The 18,533-nt window shown below is 38.0% G+C and overlaps 1 protein-coding gene across 1 annotated transcript in view; it reads left to right on the top strand.

Moving 5' to 3' along the window:
* The first annotated feature begins 6,309 nt into the window (after window positions 1–6,309).
* The window catches only part of COL21A1 (collagen type XXI alpha 1 chain), a 133,328-nt gene continuing 121,104 nt past the window's right edge, over window positions 6,310–18,533 (top strand). Inside the window, exons 1-2 of the mRNA XM_056108986.1 lie at window positions 6,310–6,423; window positions 11,399–11,950. Coding sequence (XP_055964961.1) covers window positions 6,336–6,423; window positions 11,399–11,950 — 640 coding nt within the window. The 5' untranslated portion in view covers window positions 6,310–6,335. The remainder of the gene's footprint in view (window positions 6,424–11,398; window positions 11,951–18,533) is intronic.

Consider the following 18,533-nt stretch of genomic DNA (forward strand, 5'->3'; position numbering starts at 1 on the left):
GCTGCTATCAACATGGAAGCACAGATGGCATTTCTGCTATATTTTTGACCCCGGGGTAAAGGTAAAGGTAAAGGTAAAGGCCCTCCCGTTGATCGTCGATTTGCTCGAGCAGGCCCAGTAACGTCTCCATTGGAGATTTTGTTGTTACTGTGTCTGGCATATCGAATACTCTCGGTAGCTTGCCAGGCTCTCCGAGAGTGTCAAGCGGGCCCAGTAACGTCTCCATTGGAGACTTTGTTGTTACTGTGTCTGGCATATCGAATACTCTCGGTAGCTTGCCGGGCTCTCCGAGAGGGGCGGAGGAATCGAACTCGGGTTGGCCATGTTGGCCGCTTGTAAGGCGAACGCCCTACCTGCTGTGCTATCGCTCCAGCCCGGGGTATATTCCCAGAAGTGCTATGCTGGGTCAAATGGGAGCTCAATTTCCAGTTTTTTTGAGGAATGTCCACATGGTTTTCCAAAATGGCTGGACCAGTCGTCATTCCCAACAATGAATGAAAGTCCCTTTCTCCCTGCATCCTTGCCAGCACTGATTGTTCTTGTTCTTTTGGATGGGTGCCAGTCTCTGTGGTGTGAGATGATATCTCATTGCTGTTTTGGTTTGCATCTCCCTGGTCGTTAGTGGTGTACAGCATTCTTTCCTTTTGACCATTTGAATTTCTTTGAGGAAGGTTCTATTCATTTCTTCTCCTCTTCCCATTTTTTGATGGTGTTGGATGTGGTTTTTCTTATAAAGTTTTACCAGTGCCTTATATAACTTGTTATTAACCCCTTATCAGATGGGTATTGGCTAAGTATTTCTTCCCGTTCCGTGGATTGTTTTTATCTTGGTCACTGTTTCTTTCGAGTTACAGAAGCTTTTCAATTTAATATAGTCCCATTACTTTATCTTTGCTTCAATATAGATACAGATTTTTCATAAGAAGTATTCATCAGGTTGAAATCCCTTCTATTCTAAATATATTAAAAGCTTCATTATGAGGGGTATTCAACTTTATTAAAACCTTTGTTGCATACATTGAGGTTATGTGTACTTTTTCAAATGTTTAGTCCCTTAATGTAGTATATTAAACGATATCAGTGTTAAGGATTGTTTATAATAAATTATTTTAAGTGTTAAGGATTGCTAATTTTGCAAGTATCAGGGATTGAACTTAGGACCTCTCATTTATAAGGCAAAGTGCTCTCTCTACTCTAATTATAGAATTTTAAACGTTAATTCAATCTTGCTTCTTTGAAATAAACCTCACTTGGTCACGACCTTGCATATATTGCTAGATATATATTTTTCTGTTTAGCTTTCTAATAAAGCATCATATTAAATGAAATACAATTTAACATAAAGGCATCTCAAATAGGCTCAGATTTTTTGAAAAAAAATCTAAAATTGGAGATAAAATTTCACTAATCTCAGGGATCCATTTATTATGGATTTGGTTTATAATGAGGTTTACAGACAGCCGCTGAACTAGAGCCATTACTGATTGGATTCCACGGGACATCAAAAGATCACGTGGACGCCCACCTACAAGATGGTCAGACTTCTTTGTCAAGACCCTGAATGATCGGTTTGAGGCTCTGCATGTTCCTAGAACGAACAGATACCATTGGGCTACGCTAGCACGCAACCGGAATGAATGAAGACGTTACTGGCACCCGCTCAAGTAAATCGATGAATAACGGGGATTAAGTGATTAAGTGATAAGTGATTAATCTCAGGGAAGAGGAGAAAAATATTTAGAAAAGTTAACAACATCTTTAAGAAATATCAGGTTTCATGAAAAAGCTTAAATACCAGTATTATGATAATACCAGAAGGTGAAAACAGAAAAGGAGCAAAAATCATATTCAAATACATAATGGCTAAGAATTTCCCCAGCCCAAGGTAAGAACTAACAATAAATGTCCAGGAAGCTGAAATAACAGCTTTAAATTCTTTAAAATTCAGGTGTTGTCAAGTTAATCAAAATTCAATGATAAGAATTTTGAAGGAACTTACGGTGGGGATGGGGGAGGGGGCATAGGGAAGTGACAGGAAATAGGTTGGAAGGAAAGGACTAAATTTGTAGAGTCAAATGATCGACAAACAATGGCACAAAAAAGACTGTTTGAGGTGTAGTAAGTTTGTAAATGGCAAACTCTATGGCCGCAACAACAAATTTATTTGGAGAATAATTGCAAAAGCAAGGAAAACATAAACAGTAATAAACAAATGGAACTACACAAAATTTTAAAACTTCACACAGTTAAATAAAGTACCCTAAGAACAAAACATAAACTAGCAGTTGCAAAAGATACTTACAAACTATACTTCTGACAAGGGGTCAAAATGCATAAAGCAAACTGAATAACAACAACAACAGCAAATAACCAGCCAAATAAAAAATAGTCAAAAATAGTCAAAATAACTGGGATAGATTGCTTTTCAAATAAGACATAGAGATGATCCCTGAGCACAGAGCCAGGAGTAAGCCCCGAGCACAGCCAGGTATGGCCCTCAAAAAGAAAACAAATTATTTTTTAATTAATGATGATTAAAATCTACTTCTAGACATGTATCTGAAGGATATAAAAACATGAATTTGAGAAGTTATTTGAAATCCAATCTTTATAGAAATTTTTTTTAGAATAGCCAAAGCATGGAATCAACCCAAGTGTCCATTAGCAGATGACTGGATAAGAAAATGATTTGGTATGCATATTCAATAGGATACTATTCTGCCAATTAAAAGGAAAAAAAATGTGCCCTTCGAGATAAATTTGATGAACTTCAGGTCATTGTGCTAACTGAAATGGGAAAACTAAAGACTCTTATAGGATGACTTCACGAATGTATGGAAAATGAGTAATTAAAACCAACAACTGGCAAAAAGAAAACAGCAAAATAAACCCCTAATTTATTTTTTTTCTTTTAATTTTTTTAATAGTGAGACATCATGAGGTACAGTTGCAGACTTACACATTTTTGTGCTTGGGTTTCACTTATACAATGATCAAATACCCATCCCTCCACCAGTGCCCATTTCCCACCACCTCGGATTCCAGTATCCCTCCCACCCCCATCCCCCCATCCCACAATGCCTCTGTGGCAGGGCATTCCCTTCTGTTCTCTCTCTCCTTTTGGGTGTTGTGGTTTGCAAAAGAAACATTGAGTGACAATCATGTTTGGTCTATAGTCTACTTTCAGCATGCTTCTCCCATCCTGGGAGGAACCTCCCAACACCTTTATTTGGTGTTCTCCTCTTTATCTGAGCTCCCTTTTCCCCTAGTATGTGTGTAAACCCCTAATTTAAATGAAAGCTACAGTGACTATTGAATCGGTGGGTCCCCACTGGTGGCTTATGTGAGGCGAAGAGGAAAATGATGTCACTTTCCTCTTATCTGCCTCTGCCACCCCGGAACCATCCGGGAATATTCGGACTGATCAAGTCTGCAGATGAACCCCTGGGCAGCACGACCGAGAGCTCTGCCAGCTCTACCATGTGACCATCAAGCCATACCTGAAGTCCTCTTGGTCTTCTCTGCCTGGGAATTGACCCCCACTACTTGATTTCTCAGGGAACTGTGGACTCCGGCTGGCGTAAGGAATTCCTCTTTGCTGGAGAGGCAAGTCAGTTCTAGGCCTTACCCAGGGTTTCTAGGAGTTTTTTTGTTCTATCTCACAGAAAGGAGTTTCAGGAGTAGACAAAGAGCAAAGTAAAGACTTTATTTGGAGTCTTTTAGGAAGGAGAAGGAGAGAGAGCAAGGGGAGAGAGAAACTCAAGGGAGAATGGGGGGTTCTCAAGAGACAGAGAGAGCCCCAGTACACACCTCAAGAGAAGACATGTAGATGACATGTGTGCTTGGCACCACATGTGCTTAACCACGTGGACACGAGCAACAGAAGTGCTTGGGCACTGTATGCAGGCACACTCTTTGTTCAAGGGGGCTTTTATGGGTTTCTCCCAAGCTGCCCCCATGTGGGACTTCAACCTAGGTAAAAGTCTGTTGCTAGGATGGTTGTTAAGGGCCTAGAGTTGGGAGTGGTCGATGGCCTTCTTTGACATTCCTTTACTGACTGGTCTTTGTTCCTGTTGGAGCTTCCTGGGGGCAGGGGGGTGGGGTGGGGGATGGCGTGTAGGGTGGGGGATGGGTCCAGACTTTTCTGGGTCTATTGGCATCGGGGAAAAGTCTTATCAGGCCTTAGAGCACTCACGAGGTGGGTCTTGAGGGTCTCAGGGCTAGGTGGTTTTACTCCTTTCTAGGAATTCCATTGCCGTGGGGGTCCTTTCCAGCCTACCTACCTTCCAACATCACTACCAAAAGGAAGGGGAGAGCGGGGGAGAATGAGTAGAGGGTTTTTTTTTTCTATAACACCAGAACTTTGGTGTTGTAAGTGGTAAGAACAATGCACATATAGAACTGTGAAGCTAAAGCCATGACATTCCATACTGGTATAAACCAATAAACCAAGTGTGCTCTGTAAATATGGTACTTTTTGTTTGCATGTTTGTTTTGTGGCCTCACCTGGCAGTGCTCAAGGCCTGCTCTGCGCTAAGAGAGCACTCCTGGTAGGGCTCAGGGGACGGTGTGTGATGCCAGGGACATAATCAGGGTTGACTGAAATTGCCTTAACGTTTGGTATGTATTTTATCTCTGCATCTACTTACTGTTACCAGCTGCTCAGAAATAAAATTTCTTCTATCTTAGGAGAATTACTGATGATTGAGCTGTTAGTATAGTTTCCAGGGTTATGAGTTGCTGAGTTTCATTTTGCTCTCTTGATCTTAGTCTTTGTGCTTTTGTTTGTTTTGTATTGGGGGCCACACCCAGCATTACTTGAAGCTTACTCCTGGCTCTGCACTCTTGGACAGGGTCTGTGGTGATGAGAATCCACCTGGGGCCCACCACCTGCACTGCAAACATTTTAGCTGCTAGACTATCACTCTGGCCCTCTTCCTACTGTTGAAGATCTTTCTGAATCTTCCCTCTTTCTCAGTTTCCACTCCCCTCTCTCCACTAAAGGAAAGGACTGAAGGACTTGAAGAGAGAATTCTCTCAGTACAGTTTCTACTACCCCAGACTTCAGCAACCCACTTCTTGGCGTTTCAAGAATGCCTTGGGCAGGAGAGATAATACAGTGGGTAGGACACTTGTGCAGTTAACCGGGCTCTGATACCCTGAGCACTGCCAGGAGTGATTCCTAATCACAGAGCCAGGAGGAAGCCCCAAGCACCACAGAATGTGGTCCCCAAACAATCAACTGGTGATCTTAATTAGGGAGGTGGGGAAGGGTCTCTCCGCATTTCTCCACGCTGGTCTGTGCTGTTTTTTTGTATTATTGCATTCAGTTTAACCTCCTGGGAAGGAGTACTGCTGGGAAATATGAATTCTTCATGTCTGGACTCCATAAGGATTCTAATTAAGGATTTTAATCTGTCATATTGGCTTTAACTCATCAGATCTCTATTCCTCAGGGTTATTTCTTTTTCTCTCCGGGAAGAAAACGACCCCGAACTTCCTCTATTTTAGTGGGTAATAACTTTTAGGATTGAGTATAACTAAAGTTTATATAAGTCCTCTGTTTACTTCCAAGTTTTAGGAGCTGATGGTTTTGTAGTTTGGTCTCACATGGTTATATTTTCAGGAGTGGTGATCTTTTGCAACTTTCCACGTTCTAATCAGAAGTGAAGTTCTTAGGCTAACTAAGAAGACATATTAAAGCTACATATTAGATCTTCATATTGGAAAATGAAACTTCATACAAAAATTAAATCTTATCACACAGTTTTGTGATATTTTTACCAAGTTCCCTTTGAGTAAGCTCCCCGTGGCGTATACGATATACCAAAAACAGTAACAACAAGTCTCACAATGGAGACGTTACTGATGCCCGCTCGGGCAAATCCAGGAACAACGGGAGGACAGTGCTACAATGCTACCCTTTGAGTGTATCTTAAGTATAAGTTCATATTTAAAAGAGGGTGTTTGTTATCACTAAAATATTGAAAAGAATGTTCTAAGATTTTGGAATTCTAGTAAATATTTTGAGAAAAGCCCAATGGTTTACAAAAGTTTACAATTTTCCCAGATAATGTTTAATGAAAAGAGTTATTATGCTTTATTATCTCCTATTTATTGTTTTCTCTTGCACTATTATATTTAAACTTGATTGTTTTAGAGATATGGAGATATCTGAATTAACTTTAGATACAGTCAAAGTTGCTGAATTGTAGTAAAAAAATTTTTAAATTTTCATAAATTTATTTTCCTCCCCCTCATCCTCCTCCTTCTTCTTTTCTTTCTTTCTTTTTTTTAGGAATCCTGAAGCCAATTTATTCGACGGAAAACAAAACATGACTTACCATAATATCTTTTTTTGGCTCTTTTTGGTCCTGCTTCTTCGGAACTCTGTATTTGCTGAAGATGGAGAAATAAGATCAAGTAAGAACTATCAGCATTATCCCTTGTTGTTGGCCCTGGATTGTTGAAATCAGACCAGTTCGGGTTAAGCAGTGGTTTTAAAGAATTACTGTGTTCGATACGTCATTTCCTATTACAAAACATTTAAACACTAATTGGAGGAGAAGCTTCGTCATATAATTTCAAGGAATTAAATAGTTACTGCTCATGTTTTAGAAGAAGCAATCTGGTATTTAATCCAAATTTAGTTTAGTGTGTGTGTGTGTGTGTGTGTGTGTGTGTGTGTGTGTGCGTGCTTCCTGACGTGAACATAAAACTACTGCTGCCTAGATGATACTTGTCAGGACCATCTGATTTGGCTAATAGAGAAATTGAGATTATCCATGTAAGTGATATAATGCGTGTAGATGACTTAACTCAACCAGATCTCTGCTCTGGAGGAAAGAACCTTAAGGAAAGACGGCTACTTTGATTGTAGTTCTGCTACCTAGGCAACCATTTAGAAAACTCACAAACCTATACGTCCTACTGTGTATTAACTATGGTTGCCAAAAGGGTTGAATCAGCTAGTTTGCCAAATCTATTGTTAAATTTAAATAAATTTATGTAATTTAAATTTATAAAAATATATATATATTTTAATTGAATCACTGTGAGGTAGGCCCTTAGAAAGCTATTCATTATTAGATTTCAGTCATGTAGTATTTCAACACCCACCCCTCCACCAGTGTACATTTCCCAGCACCAGTGTCCCCGGGTTCCCTTCCAACACCCGCCTCCCACACAGCCTGCCTCTATGGCATGGGCTTTTCTTCTCTGTCTCTGTCTCTGTCTCTGTCTCTGTCTCTGTCTCTGTCTGTCTCTGTCTCTCTTTCTCCCTGTCTTCTCTTAGGCATTGCGGTTAGCAATATTGATACTGAAAGGTTATCAAGAATATCTCGTTACTATTTTTAATACTCAGATGCTCTTTCCCAGCTATTACGTCGCAATGGTCTCTTGTCTATCTTCCCTATGCTCAGCCCTCCACACACTTGTGGTTGATTCCAACCACTGAACACTCCTCCTAGCCCCTGATTTCCCTGGCCATGGATATTAGCCTTCTACCATGCAATTTTTATATACCATAAATAAATGCCGTCATTCTATTTATTTAAATTAATTTTATTAAAGGAATAGTGTTTAATGTCTGTTTCACATTTTGTTTTGTTTGTTTGACCCAGTCAAGCACTCTGTAAGGTAGGTATTCCTTTTTTAGTTTTTTTTTTTAATGAAAAATAAATTCACAAAAATTATGGGCATTCCCTTATATCATAGATCTGTTAAGAACTGTAACTTCTCTCTGAGCTAAGCTTTTGCTCTTGAATGCATTCCTCTTTTATGATACCAGTAATTCATGTCTCTAAGGAGGTCTCTTGGAGTGTGGTGTTTTGTCTGGGGTTTATAAATGGTAATACTTGTTTTTTTTAACCAATGCATTTGGCTAACCTTGCTGTTTTGAAATATATCTCCATGGCTTTGAAAAAGGGTAAGAAGGGCCAAGAATAACCCCGTAAGAGTTTGTAACCATTGACTCGAGTGACACACAAACTCCAGCCGTTTGTGTCTAGCAGGTCCAGACAATTGTGAGTTTCACAGGAAGGGTGACATCGAAGAGCTCTGCCAACACAACTTTCCTGCTTTCTTGGGTTTTTTCGTCCACAAAACCCCAATAAAAATAACCCTGGAATCCCAGTCCAGCTTCCAAAAACAACAGTAGAATTGTATTTCTGTGGGTTCAGAAAAAAAAAAACAACAAATGAACAGCAACCTGCCTTTGGGTACAATTCTCTTCCCACTATCCCTGTCCTGTTCCCTGGCAGGGGCCACCATGGCGCGGGTCAGTGCCATTGGCCCCTCATGCCTCCTCTATTTCCCCAGCATTGTGCCTGTAGTTTCAGACTCATGCGTTATGACATCTTATGTCATACTCATACTTAATTTTTTAGACTTTGGAAGTTTGTTCACAAGTTTTTGACTGTTAAACCTGTTTACCCAACAAGTTCCATCTTTACTGGTTACTCTGATGGTGAATTCAGATGCGTCTTAAATTGAGAACTTCTCATGGGAACTTTTTCATGATCCCAGGCATGTAAGTAGTTAAAGATCAGGAATATAAGGAAAAGGAAATGAGAAAGAAAGGGATATGGAAGGGAGACAAAACAGAAGAGGAGATAAAAGAAGAAGGAAGAGAGGGAGAGAATATTCGATCTGAAGATTAGTTCCAAAAGATGTTAATTCTAAAGTGTTAGTTCTAAAGGGCTGGAGCGATAGCACAGCGGTAGGGCATTTGCCTTGCGTGCAGTTGGCCCGGCTGAGCCGGGTTCGATTCTTCTGCCCCTCTCGGAGAGCCCGGCAAGCTACCGAGAGTATCTCGCCCGCATGGCGAAGCCTGGCAAGCTCCCCATGACGTATTCGATATGCCAAACAGAGTAACAAGTCTCATGATGAAGACGTTACTGGGCCCGCTCGAGCAAATCGATGAACAATGGGAGGACCATGACCGTGACATAGTTCTAAAGGATGCTAGCATGAATTGACACTGAACATTTTGTTTTTGCTTCAGTATTATCACTGCGATTTTGATAATTCCAAGGTGAAGTTAGGGATGCAGCAGGAGCTTATACCTTTATTGTGGGCATCTGTACAACAGAGGACAATAATAAGTAAAAAAAAAAAAATACTTAGACCTTTCCTATCCTATGGCCTGACGTCTCATCTTCCAGCACATCATCTCCAGAGAAATGTGCTGTTTTGAGTACGAATCATACATATAAACAGTAGTGCTTTAGCTGCTTTGCAGGAGTGAGGGAAGGAGGAAGAAAATAAATCTCTTTTGCCTGCATATCTGTTTACCATTTGAAACTCTTGGATGTACCTGAACAAACCAGTTTGTCTTTAAGATTGTGTCTCTCTGTCATCTCTGGACCTTTGCACGTGCTGTCTTCTGAGTAGACTGTCTCCTGCACTGGTTGAGCATTCCACTCAGATCTCTGGTTGCCTTTCAGTTTTCTCACAAGACATTCCCTGACTTTCTACTGTTAGAATAGACACGCCTCTTAAATGTTATTGCAATACTCTACTTTCCCTAATCAGCCAGTTACTTCCTTTACTCCTATGAGTTCTTTTTTTTGACCTGTCTTATGTATCTTTGAGTCTGGCGCCTTAGACCACTCGGCCATCCTGACGGAGCGATAGCACAGCGGGTAGGGCGTTCGCCTTACAAGCGGCCAACATGGCCAACCCGAGTTCGATTCCTCCGCCCCTCTCGGAGAGCCCGGCAAGCTACCGAGAGTATTCGATATGCCAGACACAGTAACAGCAAAGTCTCCAATGGAGACGTTACTGGGCCCGCTCGAGCAAATCGACGATCAACGGGAGGGCCTTATGTATCTTTGAAACAAATACTAGCTTGACACATAGGCACAGAGTAGGTATCCAGTATGCATATATATATATGCTTATATATATATATGCTTATATATATATATCACTATCCTGTAGCACTGTCCTTCCATTCTTCATCGATTTGCTTGAGCAGGCACCATAACATTTCCATTGTGAGACTCACTGATACTATTTTTGGCATATCCAATATGCCATGGGGAGCTTGCCTGGCTTTGCCGTGCGGGCTGGATATTCTTGGTAGCTTGTCGGGCTCTCCGAGAGGGAAGGAGCTATCAAGCCCGAGTTGGCTGCATGTAAGGCAAACACCCTACCTGCTGTGCTATTGCTCAAGCCCACATATAGATAGAATTAAAAAATACGTATTAGAGACAACTTATATATTTTACAAAGAGAGATAAGGAGACTTCTAATTTTTCTCTCTACAAGTATTTAGAACTCTTTTGGTATGACTTGCACCAACATAGTCCTTCCTCCACCCCATCATAAGACATGCTATGCTGATCACATCATCATCTTAAGACATGCTATGCTGATCACATGTGTATCCTGCTATCTTGAACGATGAATCATTTTCCAAATAAAGAAAGAAATAGCTTTATTAGATGAACATAGATTCACTTATAACAAGTGAATGTTTTGGTTGTATTATTGGCTCAAGATGAGACATCTTTCCTTTAGAAATTCATCTTATCTTGAGTGTCGTTTGAGTGACTGGTGACTGAATACTCTTAACTTTTATCAGTTTTATGAAAAAACATGGATTTTCTAGTTAAGTCCCAAAGTTGGCAGAAATTGTTTTTATTTTCTTTTCCCTCTATTTGACAATTTATTTTGTCAACATTTCATACGAGCATGAAATGAACATGTTTCTCTGATAACTTGAAACAAAGATGTCAGTGTATTGTGGAAAAGTATACAATACTTGATTTATTTTTGTTTTTATTGGCTTAACAAGGCAATAGTAAAATGTTGCTTTATGAAAATAGCCACAAATACAGACATATCTAAATAATGTATATTTGATGAATATGTTTTCCTGCTTTTGAAGCTGAATTATTAATCCTTAAAATAGGGAACAATTTTAAAATATTAACAGAAACAATAGCCCTCATTTATAATTCTTTATGAGATAGGCAGCCTTTCTTACTAAATCTTTGCAAAGCTACTGTGAATACTATGAAATGATTATTCTTGTCTTTTTTAAACTTCAGCTTTATAGTGGTTTAACTGATACATCAAATTATAAAAATGAAAGTATGTATCAGTGATTTGATATTTGTGTATGAGTATATATATATATATATATACACACATATATATAAATGATTTCTTCCCTCTGCTTAATTTGAAAAAAAATTCCATACAGTTAAGGCTAGGGATGTGGTTTATTGGTAGAGTTCATGCTTTGCTTGTGTGAATCCCTGAATTCAGTTACACACACACACACACACACACACACACACACACACACACGAGTTTAATGCTAAAACGTGTGTTTGTCTTTAAATATTTTCTATTTTGACCGTTTTGAATGCTTTCTGTTTTCTTTTAGGTTGTCGGACGGCTCCAACAGACTTAGTTTTTATCTTAGACGGCTCTTACAGTGTTGGTCCAGAAAATTTTGAAATAGTAAAAAACTGGCTTGTCAATATCACAAAAAACTTTGATATAGGGCCAAAGTTCATCCAGGTTGGAGTGGTCCAATACAGTGACTATCCTGTCCTAGAGATTCCCCTGGGAAGCCACGATTCGGGAGAGAAGTTGCTGGCAGCGATGGAATCCATACACTACTTAGGAGGAAACACGCGGACTGGAAAAGCCATCCAGTTTGCACTCGATTACCTCTTTGCCAAATCCTCACGTTTTCTGACCAAGATAGCAGTCGTACTCACAGATGGCAAATCCCAAGATGAAGTAAAGGAGGCAGCAGAAGCAGCAAGAGACAATAAGATCACTTTGTTTGCTATTGGTGTGGGCTCAGAAACAGAAGATGCAGAGCTTAGAGCAATTGCCAACAAGCCTTCGTCCACTTATGTGTTTTATGTGGAAGATTATATTGCAATATCCAAGATCAGGGAGGTGATGAAACAGAAACTTTGCGAAGGTAAGTCTAAATATGTTGATTTTTTCCTTTTTATCTTTCTTTAGGCATCCTGATTTACAATGCTGTTAACTACAGAGTTTCGGGCTTTAGATGCTCCAGATTCAAAACGATTGTACTTCCTTACAATTTGGCATAACTATTCATCTACTTAGTGCAGTTACTTGCGTTTCATGTCAAACTATTTATACTGTTAAAATTGAGAGGTGTAAATATCTTTGTGTTCTATCTCTTCCAGTTAAGTTTGGGTTCTAGGGACAATCACTGTTTTATCAAATCTGCAGTTGGAAAATATTAAAATTTTGTTATCTTTGAAGTTTACATGTAATTTTATTCTTTATGTCTTATTTCCCACTAGCTACACAAAATACAAAATACGGTATTTTGTGTAGCTAGTGGGAAATAAGACATAAAGAATAAAATTACATGTAAATCCCTTAAAATTATATCACTCCCGATCCTGAATTTTCCACTGTTCTTATTCCAGTCTTTTTCTTTATAAATTTCACTGTGTCTGAGAATTTATCTATCTGTCTGCTTTAAGAAGGATGGCATTCTAAATATATTTTCATAATATCGTATACCCCATTGTTGCATTGATAATTTTTATTTTTATTAACGCAATAGCAGACAATCTCATATAATAATTCATGTGCCAGTTTTCATGTGTTCTAGTGCTGGGATAGAGATTTTCCCCAGGGTCTCATACACATGGGCGTGTGAGGTACTGATGAGTCACATCTGTAGCCTCTCATGTTCTTATTTTTGTAAGTTTAATTAATTTCTAAGTGTTTTGAGTATAAATAACTGAATATTATCACACAAACGCTGAATGGGATTCTCTCATCCTTCCTTCGGAGACAAGTTTCAAATTACTAATATTTTTAAATCTGTGGAAAATGTTAAAAATTGCCCTTGAGAGAACATTCGAAAACATCATCCTTAATAGTCTTTTATTATGTTTGTATCATCATGTTTGTATATAGAATGATACTATAAATAGTATCATTTATATATTTTATGTACTTATGAATATAATATCATTTATATTTATATGTACAATAGTAGTTATATAATTTATTGTATTCATATAATGCTTATCCTATAAAAGTATAACTTCATGTTTGTGGTAACTTCATGGTATGAGAAAATCTTGATTTGGGTAAACTTTAATCCTTTTAGGCTTTTTTATGCTGTATTCTGGTTATTTTGATGGGGAATAATTTTCATATTTGATTTTCATATTGCAAGTATGTACCTAAAATATATATTAGGTTTAATAAACTATATATCTAAAATATTATGCACAATTGTACTTCCTTACAATTTGGCATAAAGTATTTCCAGTTTATAAAAGTTCCCAAATTTGATTGGCTCACAATTGATAATTTTTCAGATGACAATTGGTTAGAGAACAAATTTTGTCAATAAAATAGTTAAAACTTCTCAAACTTCTACATATTTTGGGGGGTAATATGGTTAAGAAAATATTTTTGAAGTTATTTTTAGATAACTTAAGCAAGTATAGAATATTAAGGACTGGGTTTTCGTTGTTGTTGTTCTACTCAAACTTTAGAGGCATACCAAGTGATTATCACATTTTTCTTACATATCTCTTATGGTAAAACTACACTGACATTTGTCAATTTAAGTGTAGCAGGCAGATTTATATTTTTACAGTGATTGGGTCAGAGGGATAGAAAGGTTAAGGTGTTTCTCTGCAGATGACTGATCCCAGTTTGATCCCAAACACCCCAGCAGAGACCCCTAAGCACAGAGCCAGAAGTAGCCCCTGAGCCTCATGAGATATGACCCAATAGCTGAAACAAAATCATTGCTAGATTAGCTGGAATATTTTCATTTTAAATCTAGGCATATTATTAAAATAGTAAAATTTGATGATGAAATTTACACTAAAAGGTAAGTTTATCCGATCAAGCATGCCTGTTCACTGTTTGCTTCAGAATATATGTGAGCATATATTCTGATGAAATTTATTTTTTAAAAAAATTTTAGTGACACATAAAAGAGTGAATATGCTTAAGTAGAATAAAATTACTTTAGTTAAATTATAGCTGTTTAGAAAATAATTTTTAAATCTTCCTAAATACGTCTTCATTTTCCTAAAAAAAGAATATATTGCTTATGTCTACTATAGTTCACAAATATACTTCACAGTTTCTGTTTGAAAATGTAGTTTTTGTAAATGTTCCTTTGGAATAAATGGGCACTTTTTCATTAGATTCTGTTGTATTATGTTATAATGCTCTGAACAAATTGCATTGCTATATTGTGGTCATCTGAAATCATGGAAATTATATTTTAATCACTTGACAAATTCACTTGTTTGGGATCAAAATAGCTAATTTCTACTGAGATACTCATAATGATAGTTACCATTCCCAAATATTGCACATTTTAAGCTTCTCTGTCATTGATTCATAATGAACAAAATTTCACTTACCTCTTTGTTCCAACATAATCCAGATTCTTTCATATTTACAGCCCTATCATTTCCTTGGAGGAATATTTTGTAATATTTTCTTTATATCAGGATCACCTTTTTTTTGATGGTCAATGATTGATTTCTCTGAGTCTAATGCTTTTTTTTCTTTTTCTATTTGTATTATGGTAAAACAAGTAATATGATATCTTTCTCTTAGAACATTTAAAGTATATAATTTCAATATTCTTAACTTTAAAACATAATGTGGAGAGACTGAAGAGATAGCACAGCGGGTAGGGCGTCTGCCTTGCACACAGCCGACCCGGGTTTGATTCCCAGCATCCCATAAGTTTCCCTGAGCACTGCCAGGAGTAATTCTTGAGTGCAGAGCCAGGAGTAACTCCTTTGCATTACCAGGTGTGACCCAAAAATCAAATAATAATAATAATAATAATAATAATAATGTGGATATCCAGACCTTTTCCTGTTGCATGATTAAAATTCACACCCTTTGAACCTAAATTCCTCATTTTCTCCCTGTACCTTGTCCTGGAAGTTCCCATTCTATTTTCTGTTCCTATGGATTTGAGTTCTTTTGATCATTTCATAAGTTATGCAATATTTGTTCTTCCGTGACTGGACACTGGAATTCAGATTTACCTCTTTGTTCATGGCAATAAATCATCAAATAACTTTGACTACTATGGCCATTTTTACAATGAGTTTTTCAATCAGTGAGGATAAAATATTTTTTATTAGTTTGTTTTAATTCTTTTCAGAAGTGTTTTTAGTTTTCAGAATTCAAGTCTTTTACCTCCTTCATTAAATTTATTTCTGATGCTTTGCTGTTACTTTTAGTGCTATGTTGAGTTGAAGTGGTAAAGAGTGGACATACTTGCATTATTCCTGTTATTGGAGAAAAGCTTTTGATTTTTAGTGTCTTCGTTGTGGGTTTCTCACATATGAACTTTATTGGGTTGAAGTATGTTCCTTATGAACCCTGTTTGGGTAGGGGTCTTTTATTCTGAGAAGTTATTAATTTTGTCAGATTTTTGCTTTCTCTAAACTGAGATGATAAAGTCTTTTTCCTTTACTTTTTTAATATTATGTATCCCATTAGTTAACTTCGTAGTTTGAACCATCTTTTCATACAAAGAAGAAACCTCACTTTTCTATTGTTTACGATCCTTCAATATTTTATTGATTTTTTGTATTTAAGTTGCTAGTGTTTTGTGAAAAATTTTTGCATCTATAGTTCTGAGGAATATTGGCCTGTGGTTTTCTTGTCATGCTTTTTGATTTATGCCATTCTGTATTGTACATTTGTGTTTTTCTTTCCAGTAACCAGCTAATGCTGAGACCCTAAAATATTTTGGAAGCATGTTTTTCTTTTTAATTTTTTATGAGTTTGAGAAGTATTGCATTAGCTTTTTATCAAAAGTTTGACAGAATTCGCTATTGTCCTAAGGCTTTTGGTTACTGATTTAATATTCTTAAGAGTTAAAGGATTATTCAGATTTTCTGTTTCATTATTCCATTGTGGTAGGCTTTTGTTTTAGGGATTTATTTCTTGGGGCTGGAAAGATAATACTGGGGGTAAGGTGCTTGTCTTGTGTGTAGCTGACGTGGATTCAATCCCCAGTTCCCATCATGTTACCCTGAACTACACCAGGAGTAGTTAAGCCTGGAAAAAAAGAATCCAGGGTTTACTTTTTCTTAGTTAAGCAGTTTTTGTGAATTTACTGCTGTCTCTTATGCACCTTTATATTCTTCTAGTAGCACTGTCCTCCTGATGTTCATCGATTTGCTCAAGCGGGCACCAGTAACGTATCCATCGTAAGACTTATTGTTACTAATTTTGGCATATAGAATACACCACAGGGAGCTTGCCAGGCTCTACTGTGTGGGCAAGATACTCGCGGTAGCTTGCCGGGCTCTCCGAGAGGGGCAGAGGAATCAAACCTGGGTCAGCCGCGTGTAAGGCGAACACCCTACCCTCTCTGCTATCACTCCAGCCCTCTATAAAGGCTATTCCTCTAGTATTTATTTTAATGGTTCATCTTTTGTTTTTTTTATTTATCTGAATTGTTTCTCTTTTTTTCTTAGTTAATAGTTAATATAAATTATTTGTTTTGTTGATCTTTTAAAAAAATCTTCATTTTGTTGATATTTTTTCATAGTTTAATTGTTTATATGTACATAGTTTACATGTTATTTATTTCTGCCATAATCTTTCTTTCTTCTGTTAATTTTGGAATCATTTTGTTCTTTTAATAGTCTCTTGAGGGACAGGCCATTTGTGTGTTAAAAATCCATGTGGATTTTTTTTATTATCATTGCAATTCCCTTACTATGATCCCTTTTTCTGCCTCCCACTTTGGATATGATGTTTTAGTTTCTTTTCCTTAACATCTTTACAAATTTCCATTTGTCTTCTTTTTGTGACACAGTAGTTGCTCAGCAGCATGTTGTTTAATTTTCACTCGTTGTGAAACGTTTAGGTTTTGCTCTACCATTAATTGTGAGTTTCATGTGGTAAGAGAAACTATTTCATTTTTCTTTGTTAGCGTTTAGATTGTGACCTAATGTTAAAAGTCTTGGAGAATGTTTTGTTTGTGTATGGAAAGAATATGTATCCTATCTCTCTGTTCTTTATGTACCTGTAAGGTCCACTTGGTTTGAGTATTGTTTAAATCCCTTATTTCCTTTTTCAGTCTTTCAGGGTGATATATTTCTGAAAGTGGAGTATTAACATTTTTTACAATTGCTATGTCTTGGGCTGGAGCAATAGCACAGTGGGTAAGGCATTTGCTTGCACGCGGCCGACCCGTTTGGCCCAGGTTCGATTCCTCCGCCCCTCTCAGAGAGCCGGGCAAGCTTCTGAGAGTATCTCGCCCACAAGGCAAAGCCTGGCAAGCTACCTGTGATGTATTCAATATGCCCAACACAGTAACAACAAGTTTCACAATGGAGGCATTACTGGGCCCTCTGCAAATCGATGAACAGCAGGAGGACAGTGCTACAGTGCTACTATGTCTTGAACTAACTTTGTTATTATATAAGGTCCTTTGTCTCTAACAATATTTCATTACAATTTCTGAATTTAAAACTTTTAAATATATTTTGTATAATTAATATAATTGTATATATTAACAAATGTTTACAGTCATTGGACTGGGGAGATAGCATAGCGGGAAGGGTGTTTGCCTTGCATGTGGCTGACCCAGGGTTGATTCCTCCGCCCCTCTCGGAGAGCCCAGCAAGCTACCGAGAGTATCTCGCTGGCATGGCAAAGCCTGGCAAGCTCCCCGTGAAGTATTTGATATGCCAAAAACAGTAACAACAAGTCTCACAATTTGTTGTGAGACACTATTGGTGCCCGCTCGAGCAAACGATGAACAACGGGAGCACAGAGCTACAGTCATTGAAAATTTTTTATTTTTCAATTTGCACATACACCTTAGAAGTGATTCTCACAATATTATTATAGCATTACAGTTTTAGCTATTTTTGTATTCTGTCTCGGAGAGCCCGGCAAGCTACCGAGAGTATTCGATATGCCAAACACAGTAACAACAAAGTCTCCAATGGAGACGTTACTGGGCCCGCTCGAGCAAATCGACGATCAACGGGAGGGCCTTTACCTTTACCTTTTGTATTCTGTAAAGTGCTGTCGTCTTCTGCATTGTTGCACAGATGTCTTTACCTGCAGATTTTTTGCTTTCCAATGCTTCTGTTCATTGCTTAATGGTAAAGGTAAAGGTAAAGGCCCTCCCTTTGATGGTCGATTTGCTCGAGCGGGCCCAGTAACGTCTCCATTGGAGACTTTGTTGTTACTGTGCCTGGCATATCGAATACTCTCGGTAGCTTGCCGGGCTCTCCGAGAGGGGCGGAGGAATCGAACTCGGGTCGGCCATGTTGGCCGCTTGTAAGGCGAACGCCCTACCCGCTGTGCTATCGCTCCAGCCCCAGTACTTCGTTTTTCCTATAAGGCAACTTTAGTGATGCTAGACACCCACAGTTTTTTTTAATCAGTTAAATGTTTATTTCTACTTTTAAAGGACAGTTTGTGGCAGTAATGGCAATTTAGTTGTGTTTTTCTTTCTGTCTTTCAACACTGTGGATATCATATCCCTAATG

Source organism: Sorex fumeus, unplaced genomic scaffold (genome assembly GCF_029834395.1).
Source record: "Sorex fumeus unplaced genomic scaffold, SorFum_2.1 ptg000241l, whole genome shotgun sequence".
Classification (NCBI taxonomy): Eukaryota; Metazoa; Chordata; class Mammalia; order Eulipotyphla; family Soricidae; genus Sorex; species Sorex fumeus.